General features: G+C 43.0%; 2 protein-coding genes across 6 annotated transcripts; one reads left to right on the top strand and one right to left on the bottom strand.

Annotated features, from left to right (window-relative positions):
* Positions 1-799: 799 nt before the first annotated feature.
* wnt10b (wingless-type MMTV integration site family, member 10b) lies at positions 800-23,096 on the bottom strand. Of its 5 annotated transcripts, none has more exons than XM_042410251.1 (8): positions 22,678-23,096; positions 22,329-22,496; positions 20,438-20,579; positions 19,248-19,305; positions 17,162-17,264; positions 4,507-4,769; positions 3,922-4,373; positions 800-3,790 (listed from the first exon to the last, which is right to left on the bottom strand). In XM_042410251.1, exons 5-8 carry the CDS (start codon positions 17,233-17,235, stop codon positions 3,290-3,292), a joined length of 1,290 nt encoding a protein of 429 aa, XP_042266185.1. In that variant the 5' UTR covers positions 17,236-17,264; positions 19,248-19,305; positions 20,438-20,579; positions 22,329-22,496; positions 22,678-23,096; the 3' UTR covers positions 800-3,289. The 5 variants fall into 5 exon arrangements, with proteins under 5 accessions (XP_042266185.1, XP_042266188.1, XP_042266186.1 ...); XM_042410254.1 differs by having other exon boundaries at positions 4,507-4,745; XM_042410252.1 differs by lacking the exons at positions 17,162-17,264; positions 19,248-19,305; positions 20,438-20,579; positions 22,329-22,496; positions 22,678-23,096 and adding an exon at positions 5,435-5,678.
* On the top strand, positions 7,774-13,523 carry wnt1 (wingless-type MMTV integration site family, member 1). The gene is made up of 5 exons (XM_042410257.1): positions 7,774-8,556; positions 8,898-9,003; positions 11,202-11,455; positions 11,637-11,902; positions 12,012-13,523. Exons 2-5 carry the CDS (start codon positions 8,903-8,905, stop codon positions 12,501-12,503), a joined length of 1,113 nt encoding a protein of 370 aa, XP_042266191.1. The 5' UTR covers positions 7,774-8,556; positions 8,898-8,902; the 3' UTR covers positions 12,504-13,523.
* Positions 23,097-23,779: the final 683 nt, after the last annotated feature.

Genomic DNA, 23,779 nt, shown 5'->3' with positions numbered 1-23,779 from the left:
CCAGCTTTTAATAACACGATTATACACACGATATCCTTTCTGACAAATAGGCATTAAATGTTATTTGTGTGCACTTACAGCAGGGAACCAACAGCTAAACCAATATAAAATGTAACAGAGAGTCTGCAGGCAAACATGCTTGAATAATTAACACAGGAATCGTCTTAATGAATAAGTAAATGGCTGACTGTAATAGGATGCCAAGTGATACTTCCTGGCAGCAGCCTTCTGTGTGTCACACATAATGAGCTGACAGGAGGCAACAAAACATAGAATGAATCAATATTATAGCAGCTTACTAAGCCTGATTTTGTTAGGATATAAAGTATTTCAATGAGTGACATTACATGTAATGTGGTTTTACAGGTGAAAAAACATACAGTTCAACTTTTGACATGCCCGAGACCAGCCCCACATCCATAGGTTAAGAACCAGTGAATCCAATTTGTCTCCTTCTTCCTCTCTGTTGCGTGTCAGTCAGCGGTCCGGTGATAGATGTGTTTATCAATTCAGTGGTGAAGGCAGAGGAATAAAGAGGGGAGCAGATGTTTGCAGCTGCAGACCAGATTATGGGGTGGAGTGGATTGTGAGGGAGCCTGCAGAGTTTGTGTGAGCGGAGAGTTTCGAGAGGGTTACAGGGGCTCGGGTGGTGGCAGGAGAGGTGGGGTGGGGAGTTATGACTTAAAGGAGCCTTTCCTCTGAAGTGTCTGCCAGCGTACACCCCAGCAAACACAATCACAAGTCTCGTTGGTTCTGCTAGCTGAACTAATGAGGGCCTGCGCGTTGAGGGCAGGGGCTTTGATGTTCTGGGTAGCTGGCTCCTTGTGTTTTCTCTCCCGCTCTCCTTCTCTGCCTGTCCCACATCAAAAATGAAAGGGGAGTTGAGAAGCAGATGTTTTGAGGCATGTATTTATACAGAGTACACTTTATTCACCCCCTTCTCCATACCCCATGTGTCCTTTGCTTCTGCATTTGCGCTGTACAAGCAAGGATCTATCTCCCTATCTTTGTATCCAACTAAACACACTAAATCGCCTTACTTTATACATATAATCATGATGTCAATCAAAGTGGGTAACTTTTATCTCTCCTTACTTCCTCTCTCGGCCTGCCTCTCTTTAATTTCAGCCCAGTCTGGTTGTCATTACTCGGGGGGCAGTCGATGTGTTGCTATGCATGTGTCTATGTCTGCAGCAATGAGGGGGAGAATGGGAAAAAGCGCAGAGAGGGAGAGAAAGCAATCCCAGGCTGTCCACCAACCTCTGTCTCACACATGGGAGAAACAGTGACAGGAAATTCCCTTTCGCAGCAGCTCCAGGGTGAAATGATAAAGGAATGAAGAAATGCAAACCAGAAATCCAGTCCCTTATCATTCCATACCAGTCACTGTCTCCCTTTTATTCCCTCACTAAATACCAAACAGACAGAAGAGTCGATTCAGCCACTAGCACTGCCATTCCTTGAGAGTCAAAGGATATTTACCTAAGTTCATACAAACAAGACTTAATTGGCATTAAATCCTATGGCACAGGAGGTTTTCCCAGCAGACTGGATATGGAGACAATTTGGATCATCTAAGATATCTAGGAATGCTGCCATCGTAAATCCAGTCAGGTGTTGACATTAGCGTTTTTGCTAAATCTGCGGTGCAACTAGAAAGAGGGTGCAAATCACTCGGGTCACCAGGAGTTCTGTGCACACCAGCATGCATGTTTTTCATTGTGCATCGGTATGTCTGCATGTAAGTGTCTTTATACATGAATGCATGTGTGTGTTATTGTTTGTGTAGTCTGTCTCCCAGGTAACAAGGACACAGCGTCCCAGCAGCACGTGGTACAGCGAGTCCCTTCTTTGGCTATGAACTCTGGACAGATGATCCCCTCAGATGCTCGCACAGCAAAGACTGGTATAATCACCCCCACTCTCTGCTCTCTTGATGCTTCTCTCCAGTAATAAAAGTCATACTTTAAGGAAACAATATCCTGCAGCCATAAAAAGTCCTTCTCTCAGCATGAAGTGGCCATAAAAAAAGGCTCTCACCTCCCAAATCTGTAGCGCACAGAGCGTACCCCCCATTTACACAGCAACAGACACAGACACACTCAAACATACACACACACTTCAGCATCAGTTCAAGACTAAAGCAGGTCCATCTCTCACTTTGACATGTACTACATGTGGGAAGAATCTAAGGCGTACTCAGACTGATGAAATGGACAAAAGCAAGTACAGAATAACAAGAGCTCAGTCATGATTTCATAGGAAAGGGACACACATCACATCACAGTTATATCAAAGGGAAGCATATTTCTGTCATATTGATATGAATTCATGAAAAACATGATCACTAGCGACCACTCTAATGAAGAGATTACTATTGTTACAATGGTATAAATAAATCTGAATGATTAGTTGTTCCGTATAAAGAATTTTAAAGACTTAATTTGTCTCCAAAACTGATGTCGTATCAACTTTCCCAAGTATACAAGCTTTGATAAGCTTATAAAAGTCCTGTGTCCATGTGTTTTCTGTCTTGTTGCTTCTGTGAGAAAGCTTTTGAAAAACTACTGTCCTCTGTCTTGTTTTGTCATTTATCGTAAAACCCTGTGTAGACTGATTTTGAGACTGACTAAAAAGTTTCATTGCTCTGTCTATGTGTCTTGTCTGAGTCACAGGTGCAAAATATTCAAATATTATGTGTAAACATCTTGGAGATCATTAGAAGAGCCCAGTAACATGTAAGATAAATTGCAATGAGACTGTGATGTCAAACAGCATTGGTTCAACACCTTGAGCCACTCACCCGGCACGAGACTGTCATTAACTACAACCAAAAAGGCAGGCTCCAACACAATAATAATATTAATAAAAATAGATTTACAAATATACATGTACACATTAAAATACATAGCTACTATACAATAAGTCAGCATGTAGACATTTACATAGAAATGTTTTTCTGTTGTTGCTTGTCTTTGTTTTGTGGGATAGAAAAGATGGGGTATAGGCCGTTTTCATGGCTGAGAGGGCAACGTCTAAACAGACCATGGCAAGACAAATGATATGAGTCACCTCTTCAATCTCTGACTTGGCATTTTGAGAATAACAGCGGCTACAAAGAGAAAATAGATCCCAGATGATGGAAAGGAAAGGGGGGGTAAACAGATTCTCTGGGAGAGTTACACAAAGAGCAAAACAAATGCTTGAACAACAGGAGTGGGCGAAGGGACAGGCTCGCCATCTTGAGTCCTGGATGGGTAAAGGCAGCTGGGACTGGAGGAAATGGGAACTACTTGCACACATTGACCCACTCTGTGACACGACACTCCTCGCACAGCACGTAGCAGCACCAGTGAAATCTGCAATTGCAGCGTTCGCTGCGTGTCTGTTTCAGTATATTGTGTCCACGGCCGCAGCACAGCGAGCCGCAGCTGTCTGTGCTGTAGCTGGTTTTGTTGCAGATGCGTCCCTGCGTACCCGGAGAGTCGACAGACATGTCACGCTCACAAAAGTCAGGAGACTTCTCAAAGTACACCAGCTCTCTAGACATGCTTCGACGACGACCTCCGTTGAGTCCTCCTGTGCTCCCACTGGCGCCGTTTCCAGTTCGGGGGTTGAAAACCCCATTGTTCTTGTTCTGGGAGTTGACAAAGATGGCTGACAGGAACTTTTCCTTTAGTAGTGAACCTACATGCCGGAACTCTGGTGACACATGCCAGCAGGTCTTAAACTGACAGCTCCCTGATGTGCCATGACATTTGCACTTCCTCTTCATGTTGTCAGCCACTATCTGTGTGGAAAAAGGTAAATAATGTAAACAAATCAGAAATGCAGTGATAACCTTTTATGACGATGAATGCCATTGAAGAGCCAGACTGCTCTCTGAAGAACAGTAAGAAAACAATGGAACTCGTTATTCACCTGTCGTCCCATCCGGTTATTATGTATCCTCATGCGAGCGTGGATGTCTCTTGGAGACCCTCGGGAGTCAAGCCAGTCCCTGGAGAAACGGTCCCCAAAACGGACGTCATGACTGCAGCCTCCCCACTCCCAGGTCTCCTGCATGGAGCTCAGCTCATCTGGTAAAGGCTTGAGGAGGGCAGAGGGGTGGGTGGAGTGCAGGTTAGCGGGCAGGTCACCATGGTGACCGTTCAGCTCCGAGGGTAATGACCGTGTCATACCGATTCCTACCCCACCCTTCTGCAGGGTCTGCAGCTGCAGCTGTGTGAGTTTCAGCCGGATCTTGTCATCGTCCTGGCGACGCTTGGCCTCACAGCCACACCCCCGCAGCTTGCCCATGCTGCAGGCCGAGGCCACAGAGTGAGCCACACCCGCTGCCAGCAAGGCCAGGGAGAAGGCACTCTCGCGAAAACCTGGGAGCAGAAGATGCACACTCAGAGTTGGGAAATGACAAACAGTGTAGCTCTAAACATGTCCTGCCCATACCTTCCTCCCATAAACCCCAGGTCACATTTAGACTATCATTAGCTTGCCTCCGACTCTCACCCCTGTTGAGGATGGTGCTGTGGTGGGGCAGCTTGCCGAGGCCCTCCAGTGAGGAGCAGTTCCAGCGCTGGTCGCGGAGCTGGTGCTGGCATTCGTGGATGGCCACCTGGATGCCCTGCAGAGCAGAGGCTGTCACGTCGGGGCTCCGCACACACATCCGCATCTGACGCTTACTGAGGCCTGCCAGCCTCAGGCACACCGAGTTAGGGGTTAGCACTGGATCTCCTGCCATCTTCAGGCTGAGGATATCATTGCACAGCACCCTGCAGAGAAAGAGAGAGAGAGGGAGAGAGACAGAGAGAGAAGCAGAGAAAGAGAGAAAGGGGGGGGGGGGGGGGGGCAGGGGGGTGCAGGGGTCATTAGAGCTGGTCAGGAGTTCATTAGTCAAATCTACAGCAATATGTGGCAGTTGTGAGATGTTTCGAATAGTTAAGAAAATCTGAAAAATACAAAAAAGGAAAGATTCAAGAAGGATATAATATTAAATCTAACTCTACTTCAAGGGATTTACTGAACAGACCTTGCAAATAAAATGTGTTAATCAATTGCACAAGTATTGACTAGTCTCCCCACTGCTTAAAGCAGAGAAAAATATAACTGAACTGGTCATCCAGCTGAGAGGTCCTAAAAGCAGAGAGTAAATTGCCAAACACCATCAAAAACAGTGGGATTCATATTGAATTCGTTATGTAAAACAAGTTCAGACTCGTTAAAGGCAAAAAAAAGGATAAAATTTGATTTCAGTGTTTCAGTATTACACAAAATCAACATGAGAAACCAGAGGCAGATGTTTCACTTTTTCACTGAATATGCAAAAAATATTTGTTTAAATCTATACACCCAGTAACTTCCCACAACTCTTGCGGAATCCCATGTAGCCGAAACCGCATGTAACATCAACTCTCCTGGCGCTCTCAAGTGCACTTACGTTAATGCAGGTGACATAAGTGCTGCTGCCAAAATCAGGAATTGGTCCCAACGGAGTTTGTTTGATAGCTCCATTTTGTTAAGCGTCTTTCGCGACGTGACATTAAAACACTGGTAATGAAGTCCCGTGTTCAATAAGAATTGAAGAAGAGTGGAGTATTATCGATGCACCGCCAAACGACCGAAGAGTGAAGACGGAGAACAGAGGAGCTCGGGGGCGAGAGTAAACGGGAGGGGGAGAGAAAGAGGGGAGGGGAGGAGATGCCTCTACAGGCGACTGTTTGCAAAATATTGGCCAATATGAAAGTTGGATCACCAGTTGATCGTTTTATTATTTGAGAATATGATCATTCGTCCAAGCGTAAAACGACGTCTTCAAATTTTTACGCACAGGCACTGCTTTCCCAGCCCTGCGCACAACTGCCCCAAGTTATAGCAGGCAATCTAAAATACTGGACACTATAAACATATTTAATGGGATGTAAAAATATGAACGTACTTATTCTTTATTTTTTTTGGTAGTGGGTCGGCAGATGCTCATCAGGCATGGCCCATTTTTTTTAGAGAGAGAGAGGAAGAACAAAGAAACACTCAGTAAAATGAAATATGGAGAAGATTTTGTTCATGAAGGGGTGAGTTAGTTTAAATGATGGATGGGGGGAGGGGAGAGCTGCTGGTTCCACTGTACGACAGGGAGGCAGCAGCAGGCAGGCGGCTCCGCTAACAGACCCTCCAACAATACTGTTTTTAGTCATGTGGTCCCCCCCCCTTCCTCCCACCTCCATCAGAGCGGCTGTTCTTCATTGTTGTGTTTGAAACAACTTCACTTTGTCACTGCAAAGTCTTTATTTCAGAGTATAACATTATATGCATAAATTACAGGAGTGACAGGTTGGATTTCTGTGATTATTTATCACAGTATGGCATTATGGCACAATGACACTTATGGATTAATTAAAATGGATATGTGATGCGTTATAGAAAACAGGGCCTTCGCTACTTTTAAACATATTTTATGCATATTGAAGACTACCAAACAGCATCTCAATTATCTATTCACATTCATGTCCCATGCTTGATAATGACTAGGCCTACGAAACCAGACGCACAGGCCTTCTGTGAGGACTCGGTTAGGGTGATGTGGCAGCTCGGCATCACATCAATCAACCATATTGATTCAAATTACGCATATCAAACGCTGCTACCGAATCAACAGGTCAATCACACAGTTAGTGAGACTGCTAATTATCTCACAAATTAAAAAAACGTTTTCTCGACCAGACTTAAACAGTAACAGACGCTGCTGTTGGAAACGAGAATGTGCATGTGGGTTACTTTCATAAAATTAAGTTAAAACCCCCCTCGAACACGGTTCGCATAGTGACACCAATTCATCTAATCTCCTTCCATTCCCTAAGCTGCAGCAATGAAAAGTGCATTAGCATTCTGCCTTGGCGTGTATATCTAAGTGGCTTAAAAAGTGATTTGAAGTTGATTTGTATATAAAAGGCCCCCTTTATCCGGATTGAAGCTCTAATCTGCTCGGTGTCGCATGACTGCTCCAGGAAACCCGTTTGAGCACCTTCATATAAGGCTGGAGTATAAACGTAGGATGGCTGTCATTAAAGCCTTTTTTTTTTTTTTTTTTTTTTTTTTTTTTTTTTTTTACAAAAGCCCACTTCCTTTTACTGTCATCCCAAGGAAAGAGTGAGGGAGAGGCAGCGAGAGGGGGAGAGAGAGAGAGAGAGAGATTATTCAAGTTACAACCGCGGCAGTGACTAATGTGGAACAAACATGCAAATTAGCAGATAAATGTCACATAATGAAACATTCACTCATGAACCAACATGGAGAAGTTTGGGGACATTTAAGCCTGATCTAGTCTGGGGTTAGATGGAGATGCCGCAAAGTGGCTCAAACTGTGATTACACTGGGCTACATGTGCGTCGAGGGAGGTCTGCAGGCCAGATGTTTGGAATGGTTTTTATTCCTATACTCGTCCCCCTCTTTTCCTGGTTCATCATACATCAAACTTCTGATTGGTGACCGCATTTCATCTCTCCCGCGCTCGAAAAAATATTTAAACAGCCCAGCAGGCAGTGTGAGTTATATGACAACCAAGAGCTTATTATTACTTTTTTCTACGTGCAAGTTTCGTTGTGCGTGCGCGCGCGCGTACTTGGGCTATAATAAATAGGTGATAATAGTTTTGTTTCTTGGCCTAATATGAATATATAAAAATACCCTCCTCAAATGCACGTTTGTGAAAAATCCTATTAAAGATTAAATAGATGTACTTGTGAAAGGATTATAGTAAAAAGGAAACCGAATGTACAGAAATGTCCTAGTGCACATTTTGAGAGCGCATTTGGAGAAAGGAGGAGGAGATGCGGTTAGGGAGTAGGCTAATCCAACCACAGGGTAAAAAGGGCAGTTTTAGATGGCTCATATTCCGCTGTAACTGTATTGCACCGTGACACCAGCTTTGAGCAGCGGCGGAGCACCAAACCGGACGCACCCACAGCATCTGTACCAACACATCACTGCTCCAGGGCACTTCTCTTCTCTCTGCAAGACTGGATGTGGAAACAAGCGCACGGCCACTGGGAAAAAATACTCTGAGCTGCACACGTTTACAGGGAAATAGATTCTGTGATGACCGTGAGATTCCGCAAGTAATATGCGCAACACTGTGGATTGCCCTATTTTTTTTTTCCTCTCCCTTTCTCCTTTCTGCCCAGTTGTGTTTCCTTATTCATTGTGCGCCCTATGAAGAGCATTAACTATCCCTCCCTCCAATCCTATTGAAAAGGCTCCGAAAAAAACAGAGGGAGATGAGAGCAGCAAATCCCTTTTTTATTCCCCTCGTAGCGCTCAATAAGAGAAGAATGTGTTGCCTATCAGTCACCGAGGGGATCAAGTCTTCGGGACTGTCCCACGCGTTCAATGCGCCGTGCAGAGCATCACTGAGAGAGACAGAGTGAAGAGGACTGCAGCAGCAGTAGCATCCTGCCTGGACACTTCACATCATTTAGCAACCTGTCTCCACTCAAGATCCATTTAAGTCAATTAGGGCTGCCTGCTTCTCTCACCTTTCAAGTCCTCGCACTGGACTGCGGCGTAGTGAGTATATATATACCTATATATATACATACACCTTGCACCGTGGTGATTTTGATCATAATTCAACAGAACATAAAGTATGATCACAAATCATGTTTTGTAAGAGAGCGCGATGTAGGGAAACAAGCAATGCCAGACTTGTGTTTATTTATTTCTTGTTTTTAGACTGATTGTTTATTTTGAGGCAATTTTTCATTGTTATAATTTGCAACAATTTAAGAATTACAATCAGAGATATTTGGATCTAGGCTATAACTTTGAGTAAAATCCCTGGCAAAATAATCAAAGCTGAAATTTGACATTTTCCTCCCCACATTTTTTTTTTTTTTTTTGAACCGAAGACACGATGAGGAGTCTGGCGCTGCTGTTAGGGGTGAAAGCCGCTTGCATCCTGCTGGTGTCTTCGCTCTCGGGCACAGGGGCCGTCAACAACAGCGGCCGGTGGTGGTGAGTAGTTAACATCAGATAACTACAGTATGTGATGATGCTTTCATTCAGGAAAAAAAACCAAACAAACTCCCTTTTAACGCCGGTTTGAGCGGGGAAGACCTTGTCGCGCTACCGTGCGAATAGTGTTTTATTGGGCTACCACATTTCAAGCTGCATGCTCGAAATAATGTGTTAGTTTTGGCACCGGTTACAACTTCTGTTCAGCCTTTGAAAAAAAGAGCAACCACATGATATTAAAGCTTGAGGGATTTTAGTTGTCGTTTCCAAATTGCTCCACGTGAGCTCAGCTATAAACTAGGTTATTTCACTTTTTTTTTTAATTTATTGTCCTTTGACTGAAAATATCTAGGCCTACAACAAATGATCTATTTAATAGCAACCGAATTATATTTATTATAATTACAGTTTTGCTTTTTATCTGCAGTAGATTAAATCTTCTCTCTCTCTCTCTCTCTCTCTCTCTCTCTCTCTCCCTCTCTCTCTCTCTCACTCTCTCTCTCTCTCTCTTTCTGCCTCCCTGTCATTTGGACAGTGTGGTTTGAACACGAGACAAAAATTTTCAGTCCAATGTGGGATAAATTAAATATGGATTTATTTCTCGGCTGAAAGGAATCCCATACGAGGTCGTGTTAATCTAATACTGTACATTCCTCTCTCTCTATACAGGAACCTAAAACTGAAACTGCCAACTGCACAATATTTTGTTATAGAACACACAAATAAAATTGGATCTGGGTAGTTTTTACATCATATTGTGTTGCTTGTTTAAAATCCTATAAACTGTGGGTTGGGTTTGTTGAGGTAATGATTTAACGAAAGATTTTTGCGGTGTCATTAGATGGTCAGCATTTGCGCACAACGTCAGTGCGTTTTCAAATATTTAGAATGTCAGCTGAAATCCAAGAGAGCAACAAGAAATAAGGAATAAAAACTCCGCGGAGTTTTTTTGGAATGAAGAAAACATCCAAATAGACGAGAATATTATTAATGTTCCCAGGCCTCACCACACTTCAGTCTGGGTCAGTCCTCTTAACAGGCCGAGACTCGTCCGCTTATCCGGATAGTAATGCTGAGCAGGAGACACAGCCATTACACTACACATGAATCAAAAAATGTTGACACGAACATCTCACAGAAATTGCCAGCAGATAAAGTGGAAAATTATACATCATGTGCACTGAAACGCTTAAACAAGTAATGTTCTGAAATCTGACCACCAAAATCACTGCTGTTTTGTGATTCAATATTTGTGTGTGTCAAACTGAAGAAGCACAGGTGCCATGTTTGGACACAGATATGAACATGATACTTTAAAAACCCCCTAATAACAAAATATTTCCTGGTATTATGTGGCATGCACATTGAGTTATTAATATAATAGAAAAGTTATCAGAGCAGCATTCTTTTTTTTGTTACTCATGACATATAATATACTGAATATAATAATTTAAATATTTGGCAGAAAGCACTTTGCCTAATGTGTGAACAGGGAGGCCTACTGTAATTTTCTTGATAGGTGAGATTAGACTTCAATGATCTCTAAGGATGAGGTCAGTCTGATGTCTAGACAGTGCATGATAATCACTTCTTTTCAGCTTTTGGTTGTTAATGTGGGACAGCAAAAAGAAAATGAGTAAATTCTGTTATTTTGTATAGTATAGTATGACATTACATAGCATTATAGCATTACCCTTTTATATTTTAGCAATATATGTATATATATAGTATATAGTATAGTAGTACATAGTATAGTACAACAGTATGACTGTGTCGTGTAGTACAACAAACATGCAATTATGTGAATGAAGGATTATGTTTGGTATTCCACTTAGCCTGTGCATCTCACTGTATTTATTCTGATGAGAGCAATACAGATATTGAACATTTTGCAATGTATCTGGTTCAGGTCCAAGTGATTTATAAAGAGGTAAAAATAATAATACAGGTTTATGCTATTTGCCAAGCCTGAAACCTGCTTTTTAGCTCAGAGACTTACAGTCTCCTCGTGGTCTTGGATCAGCATGTGTCACTGTTTATTATTATAGTACATAATGAAAACTGTAATTTTAAAGGCACAACTCTTATGACGTGCCAAGACACATCAGTTTAAGAGTTCAGAAGGTCACAGAAGGAGTTACAAGCATAAAACTGCCAGCTCCTTGACTCTGATTTCCCTTGTCTTTGTATTGTGCCAGGGGTATTGTCAATGTGGCCTCCTCATCCAACCTCCTCACCAATTCCAAGAATGTGCAGTTGGTCCTGGACCCAAGCCTGGCTCTACTGAGTCGTCGCCAGCGCCGGCTGATTCGGCAGAATCCTGGCATCTTGCATGCCATTGCCGCTGGGCTGCACACTGCCATAAAGGAGTGCAAGTGGCAGTTCCGCAACCGTCGCTGGAACTGCCCGACCACCCACAGCCCAGCAATATTTGGCAAAATTGTCAATCGTGGTGAGCCTCTCTTGTCTTTCTCATCAGGCAATATTTGGGCAATTTTGGCCAGGATGTAATGGAATCTCTTGTACAGGCTTTTTTCTCTAATTTTTTTTTCAAATTTGGGGGAGGGGGGGCAAATTCAAGTCTAAAAGGCTGGGTCAGGTCCTAATGGGAAGTGTTGATGTTGTTTCTTCAGGTTGCCGAGAGACAGCATTTGTATTTGCCATTACCAGCGCAGGGGTGACCCATGCTGTGGCTCGCTCCTGTTCAGAAGGGGCCATTGAGTCATGCACATGCGATTACCGCCGTAGAGGTCCTGGAGGGCCAGACTGGCACTGGGGGGGCTGCAGTGACAATGTGGACTTTGGCCGGATGTTCAGCCGTGAGTTTGTGGACTCAAGCGAGAGGGGCAGAGATCTGCGCTACCTCACCAACCTACACAATAATGAAGCCGGCAGAATGGTAAGGATTTGATACTGAAATGTGCTGGTTCTGTGTTTTTGTCAGAATTTAGACATTCTTCAAATGTATTTGTGATTTCATCAGTAGCATTTGGTCTTCCTCTCTGCAGACTGTGTCATCAGAGATGCGTCAGGAGTGCAAGTGCCATGGCATGTCAGGCTCCTGCACCGTGCGTACCTGTTGGATGCGCCTACCTAGCTTCCGCACAGTCGGAGACTTCTTAAAGGACCGCTTTGACGGTGCATCCAGAGTTGTTTATGCCAACAAAGGCAGTAACCGAGCTTCTCACCGAGCTGACCCCCGCCATCTGGAACCTGAAAACCCAGCCCACAAACCACCGTCTGCCATGGACCTGGTCTATTTTGAGAAATCACCAAACTTCTGCTCCTACAATGGAAAAACCGGCACTTTGGGAACTTCTGGAAGAACATGTAACAGCTCTTCTCCAGGCCTGGACGGATGTGAGCTGCTCTGCTGTGGACGTGGGTTTAAGACTCGGACCGAGAGCGTGACCGAACGGTGCCACTGCACATTCCACTGGTGCTGTCATGTCATCTGTCTGAACTGCACCAGTACACGAACTTTACACCAGTGTCTATGATGATCGGTGGACAACTGTGTGAATATAGGCATACGTGAGGAGCAAAGGAGAACTTCTTAGGAAACAGGTAGATGGCTGAGAAAGCCACAAGCAAACAGGTGGTTTGAGATATTAGATAGGAGCTAGAAAAGCTTCAAGGCGGGTAAACGGATACAGGGAACTTTCTCACACAAAAATTCAATCAGTGTTTCTGAAAGTAGGAGATGGAGAAAAGCACAAATATATGAACAGGGTATAGAGGGAGTGTATGTGCTTGCTCCTTGCTTTTGATGCTTACCAGTATTAAGAGGGTATTTAAACACTAAAACCATCCATGTAGAATGGATATCATCCACATTCCTCAAGTGTTTACACTGTGGATAAACAGAAATTGAAATAAAGGGACAAAATGATGTGGTGGCGAATCGATTGCTGTAAGCAGGTACTACTAGAACCTTCCTCTCCCCCAGTGAGGGCAGAAACTGGACACAATGTTTCACAGATGTTTCTGTGGCCAGAGAGCCACAAACATGTCCTCTCATAAACTGGTGAAGACCTCTAACAACAGGGAAGTTATTTAAAAAAAAAAATCTGTGTTTTGTTTTCTTTTACTGAACTTTGGCTTCTCTCACATGAAACTGTGTGAAGTTTATCTCCTGGGATGGGCTGTTCCTAACTTGTGTACTTGGGCCCTGGGTGCAGCCCAACCACTTATAATTTCCTCACCACATTTGCCCTTTTTATTTAGATTTCTCTGGAGTTGAATACACCTCAACCCTGCCTGACTTACCGCAAGATGGTCCTGATGTTACACGACTGGGACCAGTACCCGCCAAGGAAAACAGAAACTGACTGATCAAATCTTACTGAGGCAAAGTGATTTGAATGTATTATCAATACACTGAATATCATGGCATGACAAGATGTAGTTTGGCAAATCTGAGGAGTCAACATTAAATAAATAAATGAAATGTGACCTGCAGAAACTCAGCATGCTCCTAAAATGAAAACCAATGCCATTCTGAGATGCACAATGCAAAAAAAGACACAAAATTCCTGTTAATACATGTTTGTAGTGTTAAACTGGTCCAAGTTTAAAGTAGGCAAATGGTGTATCACTTCAAGCTAGGCTGTAAAAAGTAGTTAAGTCTCAGATAAACATTTTATTTAGAAGAATACAGCCTCTGCAGAAGAAATCATACTGTATATCAGCTAAGAGAACCAAAATGCTGTAAATATTAAAATATATGAATATATTTATTATGATGTCATTTGTAAGTTTGCTGAATGATTTATGCACCTGTCAGTGGCTGGAGAATATGCTATCATTAGTGTGGAGTCGGGGGATGTTTTGATTTGATGTCTTTTCTACTTTGGTGTAATGTAGCTGACACAAAACCAACTCTTAGAAACAGAACATTATCACTTCTTTGCTTGTTTCCTGTAAAAAAAAAACACTTGTGTTTGGTCATGCACTGAATATTTAGCATTTTTTATGAGTGTAAATACAAAATATTTATTTCTGAGGATTTTTTTATACTGTTATAGAGAGATGTAAGAGAAGACTTTTTTTTTTTTTTAGAGAATCAAAAGATTTAGGTGCCAGTTGGTTTTGTATTGTATGATAGAACAATAAAGTCTATATTTTCAATTAAGTTGCCCTCCTGAATGTGTCCAAAGATGCTATTATGTCTGTTGTAGTTTCTGTGTTTGAGATAGTTTTGACAACCAACCAAGTGAACATATAAGCCTGTCCCTGGGTGTCCTTTGCTTAATCCTATTACCACCACCAAAGCAGCCTCTTTCTCCAGCTCACAAAACATCCCTGCATCTGTGCTCTCAACCACAGGGATGGCCCCTACTTATCCAGCCACATACCTTATTTTATACAGTGTAGGGTTTTACCGCATTGACTGTTTTGCTACCTTTGCTTAATGTCGGAAAGAAATAAAGAAATAATATGAAAAATAATGAAAACCCAGAGTCTCCCCCGAACCCTGGCAACCTGACTGACCACAGGAGTTTGGAAAGCTTTGCACTTTCTGCTTAGCCTACCACAGCGCAGGAGCAGCCAGGGTCACCCAGATAGACCACAGCAGAGGCACAGTAAGGCCACCAGCACACACCCAAAAATCCAAAGGTCCCAATAACAGAGCAACAAAGGTGTAGCTGTGAGGAGTGGGGAAAAGTAAGTAAATAGAGAGTTTAAATCTCTAGACCTGGAGGGATTAAGAGGATACAAAGAACAAATACTACAATTTAGGGGGGCATATGAGGTAGATGTTCTACCAAAACAGAAAGATGAGAGCTTGAAAATTAATATTGATCAGAGAATAATACATCTGATCACTACAAAACTGTCTCATATCCCTGGATTATAGGGATAAAAGGGGTGAACACACTTAAAAACAGGATTTAGTTTACAGTATAATCTGACAAAAATAGAGAAAAAAAGTCAGGGTTAGGAGAGTTGGAAAGCTCACAAATGTGAAACTGATACAAAGGTGACCTGAGGCAGAAATGATCTGCTATCATGGATACACAGAAAGAAACAAAAGAAAGAGAGAAAGTGGCTGACAGATTTTAAAAAAGAAAAGGGAAAGCAGGGTTCAAATCCCAGGCGTGAGAGTGAGTTGGTAGCGAAAGTGAGTGGAGGGGGTGCTGCCTGTGGGAGTGCTGAGGAGTCAGTGATAATTAGCTCAATTAGTGACAAAGGCAGTGTAATAAATACCGACTTAGTGTCTGGGTCCCTGCTGGCCTCTCCCTGCGCAGCCTGCGATGTGGCCCTGGCCTGATGGACAATTCATTAAACTGACAAAATACCCCACCGTCCAGGCGTGACGCAGCGAGTTAGCCCCCTACAGGCCCAGCTCATTGTTCTAATTGTCTGGGCTGGAGTCACTTTGTGGCCGCCTCCTCCTTCACCCACCCCGCCTTCACACTCTGCCTTCAGAAAACCCATGGAGTTAATGCCCCTACCTTACTCTGTAAGTAGGTGATCGGCAGGTTGGGAAAAAAAAAAGCAGTAAGAGTTCCTTGGGGTGGGGCGGCTGGTGGGGGAGGCAGTGGGATTAGCGAATGGAGGTTGCCTGGGAGTGCTGGGAGCAGCACCGATCGGAATGTAGGAGAGATGAGTCCAGAAGCTCGGATGCGGGACAAAGCGAGAGTTAATAAGGAAAGATTGAAGGGGCTGGCGACAATGGGCCGCCACCCGAGTCGAGATGAAATTGCTTCCGAGGATTATTGGGAGAGGGTGTGAGCGTTGTAGGCTTTTTGTGTGAGTGTGTGTTTGGTTGGGCATTTGTGTGTTTGTGCTTCAGTGTGTGTGCAAGGGGCAGGGGGAGCGCTGGATTGATGGCTGCCCCTCTGGTTGGGGAGCAGGGGACCAGGGGAGGCTAACCGGCTGTTCCCACAGTCTGTTCTGCTGCAGCCACCTTTGACACACGGGGCTGCCAGGCGGCGAGCAGGCAGCCATGGTGAGAAGGGCACAAACAAAAACAACAGCTCCACTACACAAAAGTCACTGTCTCTGGAAGGGCAGTGGAGAAGGGCAGGCTGGAGGTGAGGGTGTGAGGAGGGAAAAAAAGGAGGGAGAACAGGAAAGAGTGACAGAGAGGATACAAAAAGAGAAATTGAAATGGCACAAAATTGTAAGGGTTAGTCCTATATTTGGTTTGAATTCTGTCCTGAACGCTGATGACTGCCAATATCTATATATGGTCCTTAACGTCAGAAGCAACAAAACAACGGTAAAAGATCAAAATATTCAAAACTGTTTTGCCAAATCATTTGACCTGAAAGTGTCAGTGTCACTCTTTTTTAAAAAATAAAGGTGTTCATGATTTAAGCTTGAGCGAAGAAACTGTTTCTACTTGCCCTAATTTTGCTCCTCACAATAAGCAATCATGTCAATCACCATTTTTTTTTTCTTTTTACGGAGAAGATGATACAGCATAATGAAGGCACAGCAGCTTCATATTAAAATTCCTGCTAAATTGTGGAAAAAATGTTTGCCCGTTGGGTGGAGTGGGCTCTAATTTGAAGGGCGTATGATAAAGAATTTAGAATTGGGTTTGGGTCACCGCACTGAATGATAGGCTGCTCACAGCGGTTGTGATGGACAATGTGGCGTGGCTTGGACCTGGCGCACGATGCTGATTCGATTTCCGTGCTGCCCCAGCATTTCATTGTGATCCTAGCAGTCGATTATGGGCCAAGTTCCAATTAATTAGGCTATCGTTATGTCAAGAACACCCTTACACTGCTCATGTAATAATCAAAAGCATTTGTTTGCTGCCATTAAGTGACCACAGGGCTATTATGTAATAAGATGAGCATTTACAGCCTCATCACATACTGTACATACTACACAAATAATTATAATTAACTCAACCTAACCTAAAGTTACAGAAAACTACCGAGTAAATTAATAGTGATCATTCCATGTGGGTCACATTTACTTAAATTCAATTCTAGGTTTTCTAGGAAACAATGAAAAGAGTGTGCCTATGTGTACATATGTGTGTGAGTTTGCGTGCAAGCCAGTGTGTGTGTGTGTGTGTGTGTTTGTGTGTGTGTTTGTGTGTGTGTGTGTGGGTGTGTGTGTGTGGGTGTGTGGGTGTGTGGATGGCAGCTGGGAGGCAGACACGGTCCAGGAGAATCGTCCCCTAGCAACTGACCTTTTCGGCAGATGGCAGTTCCAGGGTAACAGCCACCCAGCATCACAATGGCCGTGGCCTCCTAACATCTCCATCACTTCATCATCTACCGGCCTGCCACAACCTATCACACAGGAGAGAGAGAGAGAGAGAAAAGGTTACATTCATCCCAGCGTATGAGCGCATGAATATACGCACTCAAGTGTCCTCTCCTTTTTTTATCCTCTTGCTTCAAGTCCAAAAACATTCCACACACATCAGTTTGGGTCTGTGTTCGACTGCTCCCATGTTTTCCTGGGGTATGCGAGCAGGGCAGTCGAAGGGATGAGAGGAGGATAGATTTAGGAGAGGCACAGCAGGCACTCACTGCGGTCCGAAAACCTCCAGACACTCTCAAACCACAGTTTTCCGTTGTTGGGTTTTCTGCACATAGTGAATCAGGGTGGGAATGCGGACAGACCACTCGACCACGGTGAGCAATCAGTATGATGTCTGTGGTCAGGCTCTGTGACCCTGTGGAGCGAGATGGAGAGCGAGTCCTGCACTTAAGGTGGGAGGGATATAACTTTGCGGTGTTTGTGTGTGTATGCGTGTGTGTGCTCGTGATATGCAAGCACTCTAACGCACACAAGTGTGAGTGAATCTGCTTGGTGTGATTATATATTTTGAGTTATCAACATGCTCACTGTCTGCACATATACAGCTCTTGATTGTCTTGACTTGATGGCCGCTTGGCCTATTTTTTGTCCATTACAAACTCTGAACGGTCAACTTTAGGTACCATTTGCCAAAAGATTTGCAATGCACAGGCAACAGTTTGGTGACAGTCCCCAACTCCCCAATCACACATCTGTGAATGGTTAGCAACGACAAACAGATAAAGTGACACGTCAAAATTGGTTCCACTGGGATTAAGTGTTTTAGGTGGAAAACTGTGCGTCAGAGTGTGACTTTAAACCGCTGTATATTCTAGGGGATATCATATGCTTGCAGACACTGTAAGTCCTCCTGTAAACAGAGCTGTAATGACAGGGAAAGACTTTGGAGCTAGGACAGCGACAGTGGAATATGTTTACAGACATCTGACAATGTATGGGTACAGCACAGCAATATTTCAACTCTGAGATCCACATGAAATATGAGCACAAACTGTGGTGGAACCCATGTGACACAGCCTGTGCATCATTTCACCTGTCAGCGGGGATGAAGCTTGCATTTATTCAAATCAATCACACCAGTCAGTGGTAAATTGCAGCAATATGTGTCTGGCTATATCGAATGTTAATACATCTCGTCATCCAAATGCATCTTTGTGAAACGAACACTGATTTGAGTGTGTGAGGTTTTTGTATAGTACTATATATTGCTTACTTGTCTAGATGTGACATCAGCAAATCATAATCACAGTATCTTCACCATTAAATTGCATTCTTATCGTTTTACTTGCAGTTGGACTATCTTGACATACCACAACATGCCATCATTGAGTCAATAAACAGCACTGAGAAATTTCTGAAGGCATGGGGTCATTATCTCTAATCTGGTAAAGGCTGTTGCTGGAAACAAAAGGAGAAATGCTCAGTTTTTGGTTTTAATTACAAGCTGTGTTTTACAGCGACAGTGGGCGAGGGCTCAGCACTGACACAGCAGTAGAGGAATGTTTATTTGCTGCAGTTTAGGAGCTGAGTGGCTTGCAGGAACTATGACACATTCCTGTGTCACTGGCTCTCCCGCTTGCAGACACACTATTGCGTTCACACACTGGCGCCCCATGTGTTGGTTCACAGCTGCACAGACATACACAACTATTTCCTCTTAACTTGTCCTGCACACATCCACTAAATGTGGCACCTCTGGAATCTGTAAGCATACCCAAATTGTATGCTCATTCATGGCGACTTAGTGTGACATGACTTACTAGGTCTAATACTTCCCTTGTGTGTCACAGTGTGTGTGTGGCAGTTGTACAACTGTGACTTGAAGATGAATTATTCATGCCTTACTTTTCAGCATTATGGGGATCCCTGCCCACAAAGTGTGCAAATGTGCATGTGTGTGTGTGTGTGTGTATACGTGCTTGCATGTGTGTGTGGCTGGCTGCACACACCTCTCCATCTTTCCCTCTGCAGTCCTATCCATTATCCCCGGCATCTGGCAGCCAAAGCCTGTAAAGAAGACATTTCTCTTGGCAACAGTTTTTTAAAGGCAGTGACACAGGGGACAGCCAACCACAGGAGCCACACATCTTCCAATCTACATGCATACTGAGAACTGCTTGCATAACAGAACCGCCCCAGTCTCCTTTTCTCGTTCTCTCTCAAAACACACACATTTTGCTTTGTGTCCCACTCACACTTACACACACACACACACACACACACACACACACACACCAACGATACTGCTCCCACCCGCTCTTGTCTCTCTGCAATATACTCACCCAAGCTTTGAGGGCTAATCGCTTCCAGAGCCAGAGCAATCCTACAAACTCTGCCAGAAGCCTTTCAATACATTTTGCACTCTAAGAAGTTCAATCTGGCCCTTAAATGAATATTGTGTGAGTGTAATACATGGGCGGGTGGAGATACATTGCATCGATTTTATGTACAAATGTGTTTAATTTTGTTACTTTAAATGATGCGTGTTGATGACATAGCCATTGTCCAAAGTGCAAAGTTAAATCATGAAAATTGCTCAGTAAATGTCATCATTTGGGATGCTACAGCTTTCAACAAATGCTCAAAGGGCACTGATCCCTAAGCATTGCCTTGCAGAGGAGAATGTAGAAAGTTTAATTGCAACCTGAGTGCACCTGAATATGTCCTCGGTTGACACTCAGCTCCTGAAAAATAAACACATTCTTTGTATAATTGAAATGGCCCAATAGGAGCATTAATTAATACCACGTGCATATTGAAGCCCATCAAGAGAACAGCTGCAGTGAGCAGCTTCTCTAAACAGCAAGCATGTGGAGAGGCATCTTTGTTTTGCTTGGCTGTTACTTATGAAGTTTTTTGGCATCTAGATCATCTAGAAGACGACTGGGTGTGTTAGCTTGATAGAATAATTGTTTTGATTTTGATAGGCTACCAGCTGCACATTTGTTTAGCAGCCATAAAGTTTCCATCATAACTCCACTGGGAGGATGGTCTGATAACAGCTTGTTTCAATTTTTGCAAGATAGACAAGACAAGATGGCTAACGAAGAACTGTGAGTGGTGGGCAGATGTAAGTCAGGAGGACTGTGCATTGTTTTTACATAAATTAATCCAGGTATAAATGTATGCTAGTGCTCACCTGTATTTTCTCTGCATTTGCCCAAAGATTTCTTTAGAGTGTCTCTTGCCTTGTTAAAAGTGGGCTTGTGTCCCTAGATATCCTTCCTTCCTCGTCTTCATTCTCAACGTTTCACAACAGCTGGTCTTTCTCCCCTGAGACTCTGGAGAAGGGATGATAATGATCAGAGATGTTAATTCCACTTGTTTTTGACCTTTCTTACTGTTTAAGAGCTAGTTCTGAGGAAATGGTGCACACAAACACACTTCAGTCAGCTCTGCAGGATTTTTAAATCAAGACTTTCTTAAGACAGTAGTGCAAATGAGCCACTATACCTTTCCACACAAAAGTTGCAGTCAACTCTTTCAAAACTGAGAATTTCAAGTTTTAATGCCAGATATTAGCAAATGTGATTACTAAACACATTCTGTTGGCCTGCACTTCGCTCCCAATGTTTTAAATCACTTCACATGTGGAGTGTGAGAAAATAAAGCAAGACTTACAATAACTATACGCTAAACACATATGTGGCCTTGTGTGTCGGTCTTTATGTGTTTCATTACTGTACCATAAAACCAACATAAAGTGTCTTAGTAAAGTGTTGGGCCACCGCGTGCCGCCAGAACAGCTTCAATGCGCCTTGGCATTGAATCTACAAGTCTCTGAACTCTTCTGGAGGGATGAACACCATTCTTACAAAAGATATTCCCTCGTTTTGGTGTTTTGATGATGGTTGGCAACTCCCATCAGGATAGAAATGTTTCATCATAGGATAAAGGTGATCATTCAGAACAACTTTGTATTAATTCGCAGTGACCCTTCCCTCTAAGGGGACAAGTGGATCCAAACCATGCCAGCAAAATGCCTTCCACAGCATAACAGAGCCACCGGGGTCAAACATTCAGGCCTGCACCGTTCTCTTGGTGTACGCCACACATGCACTCATCCACTTGTCGAGAATATGGTGAAGGATGACTCATCTGACCATATCACTTTTTTCCACATCTCTGTAGACTAGTGCCTATGGTTTTTGCACCACTGAACTCTGAAATGTGTATTCATCTTTGTAATGAGGGGTTTATGCACTGCAACCCTACTATAATATCCCTCTCTATGTAATTGTCGACAGACTGCTCTTGCTGACACAGTCTGATCACGTCCTGCATTGACATTCTCAGTCACCTGAGGAAGAGTTGCTCTTCTGTTTTTCCTTTTATATCACACTAATGCACAAGTGTGAAGGTCAACAAATGTGTGCTTTCAACCACAGTTTCCAACCGTCTTTCCCATAGATTTAAATGCAGATGTCACTTTAGTCACTGTCCCCATTGAAACACAAGCTACTTGAGCAGTCTTTGTGACTGAAGCTCCTGCCATTCATGCTCCAACAATGAACCCTCTTTCAAAGTCATAGATCTTTTCCTCTTACCACCTTGATACAAAATCACAATCAACTGGGCCTGCTCAGCATTTTTATACATGCCACAGAGCATGATTGGATGCTAATTGCTTAATTGTACCATGCAGCGCACCTGTGTGGAAGTGTCTGCATTCTTTATGTTTCTCCACCTATTTATTCGGGTTTTTCCTTTAATTTGTCACCCGTCTGTACATCCACACTGATATATTGTATAGTGCTGCCTTAAGACAGCGTTGAGGGCACTGTGACACTATTCACCTTACAAACAGTGTCAGTGCCTACAGGAGTAGCGCTGACTTGGAAATTGTACACTGCTGCCATCTAGTGGAATAAGATTCAAATCACAAGGGGAACTCCATCGATTTCACACATCAAAGTCTGTTTATGGGTCTTAAGAAGTACTAATGCATGTGTGAAAAAGTTGTCTAAAGCCTCTCGTGTCTTCAGTTTTCTTCTGTTTGAAAATGAGGAGTAGAAGAGAAGTGAATTTACCAGAACTCTGTAGCCCGCTCCTCATTTCTGCGGCTATATGCTCGAGGCTATCCATCCATGAGCCCATCACAACCGAATCAATCCGTACAGTGCAGTACAGTAGCGTGAGGCGAGTCGAGTTGCATTGTGGGTAATGTAGGCGCCAGGTTTGACAAGGTAGAAGACTGCCTAAAAAGAAGATATTCTTATCATTTTTTGTTAACTGAACGTGGTGGATGTGTTATAAAAGTGCAGAACTAATCTTTGGAGAAATGAAATCTTATTTAAACACACAAAGTGTGTATTGAATTAACTACTAAGCCAATATGCTTTCAATTAATTTAATGGCGTAAAAGTATATATAACTTACCTTTCTAATCATATATACAGTTTAAACCAGACCAGAGCGGGTCTATATGGCGTGGAACTGCTCCTGTAAATATAAGCTTATTAAAATACAGTCACTTATTCGACCACGTTTGGAAGTTGATTGTGCGGCTGTTATGATCCCATCTTCATACCAGGTGATGGCGGTAATGCACTTTCTCTGTTTGCCAACCACAATAAAGCAGAAAAAATGGAGGAAAAGGATAGAACAAGTAAGTACCTCAACATATTCTTATACTTAGATGGCCTGGTTTGACGGTCTTAGTCGTGCAGTCAGTGTTATTGGTATAACAGCTAATATAGTGACGATATCGGGTGATTAATTGACTGAGGCCAGGGAGTTGCAACCCAGCACTATGGAAGATGGATCATAGGCCAGACTAGTCAAATGAAACTGAGCTTTTCCTGTGTTGTGGATATGGACTATGTCCTCAAGAGAAACACCTGACCACAGTGCGTCTTCAGTGGATAACACAGACAGATATTCTGTAGATTAGAACAAGGTTAGCTTCTTTTACTCATGACTGATCATCTGTAATTGATCTGTAATTGATCAGAAATGAAGATCAAAACTAAACTTCTTAACTTTCACAAGTTAAGTTTAGAGATAGAATGACCATTTTGCTTTTATTTTGCAAGTTTAGCTCATTAAATAGAAATCATACACAGTTTTTACACTGCTGGCACATATTTTTCCTCCAGACAATATCATTGATTTCTAGATTTTTAATATGCACCTTTCAGGCACCCATCTGGTCACAGCTGTATATTATAAAAGTAATTTTGCTGAGAAGTACATTTTACTATTAATCCATCAATTTTTTTTGGGATCATTTGATTGATCGACTACGCTATAAAATATCAGAAAATAGTGAGGCTCATTACAATTTACAAAAGATGCCCAAGACGACATCTTCAGACTGCTTGTTTTGTGTGACCAGCAGTCAGAAAACCAAAGATATTAAATTTACAATGACGTAAAACAGAGAAGAGCAGCAAATCCAAACATTTGACAAGAGCAGACTGGGAAAGTTTGACATGACAAACTGATTATCGAAATTATTGATTAAATTTCTGTTGTCTAA

This window comes from Thunnus maccoyii, chromosome 4 (genome assembly GCF_910596095.1).
Source record: "Thunnus maccoyii chromosome 4, fThuMac1.1, whole genome shotgun sequence".
Classification (NCBI taxonomy): domain Eukaryota; kingdom Metazoa; phylum Chordata; class Actinopteri; order Scombriformes; family Scombridae; genus Thunnus; species Thunnus maccoyii.
This window is presented reverse-complemented; position numbering and strand designations above follow the sequence as displayed.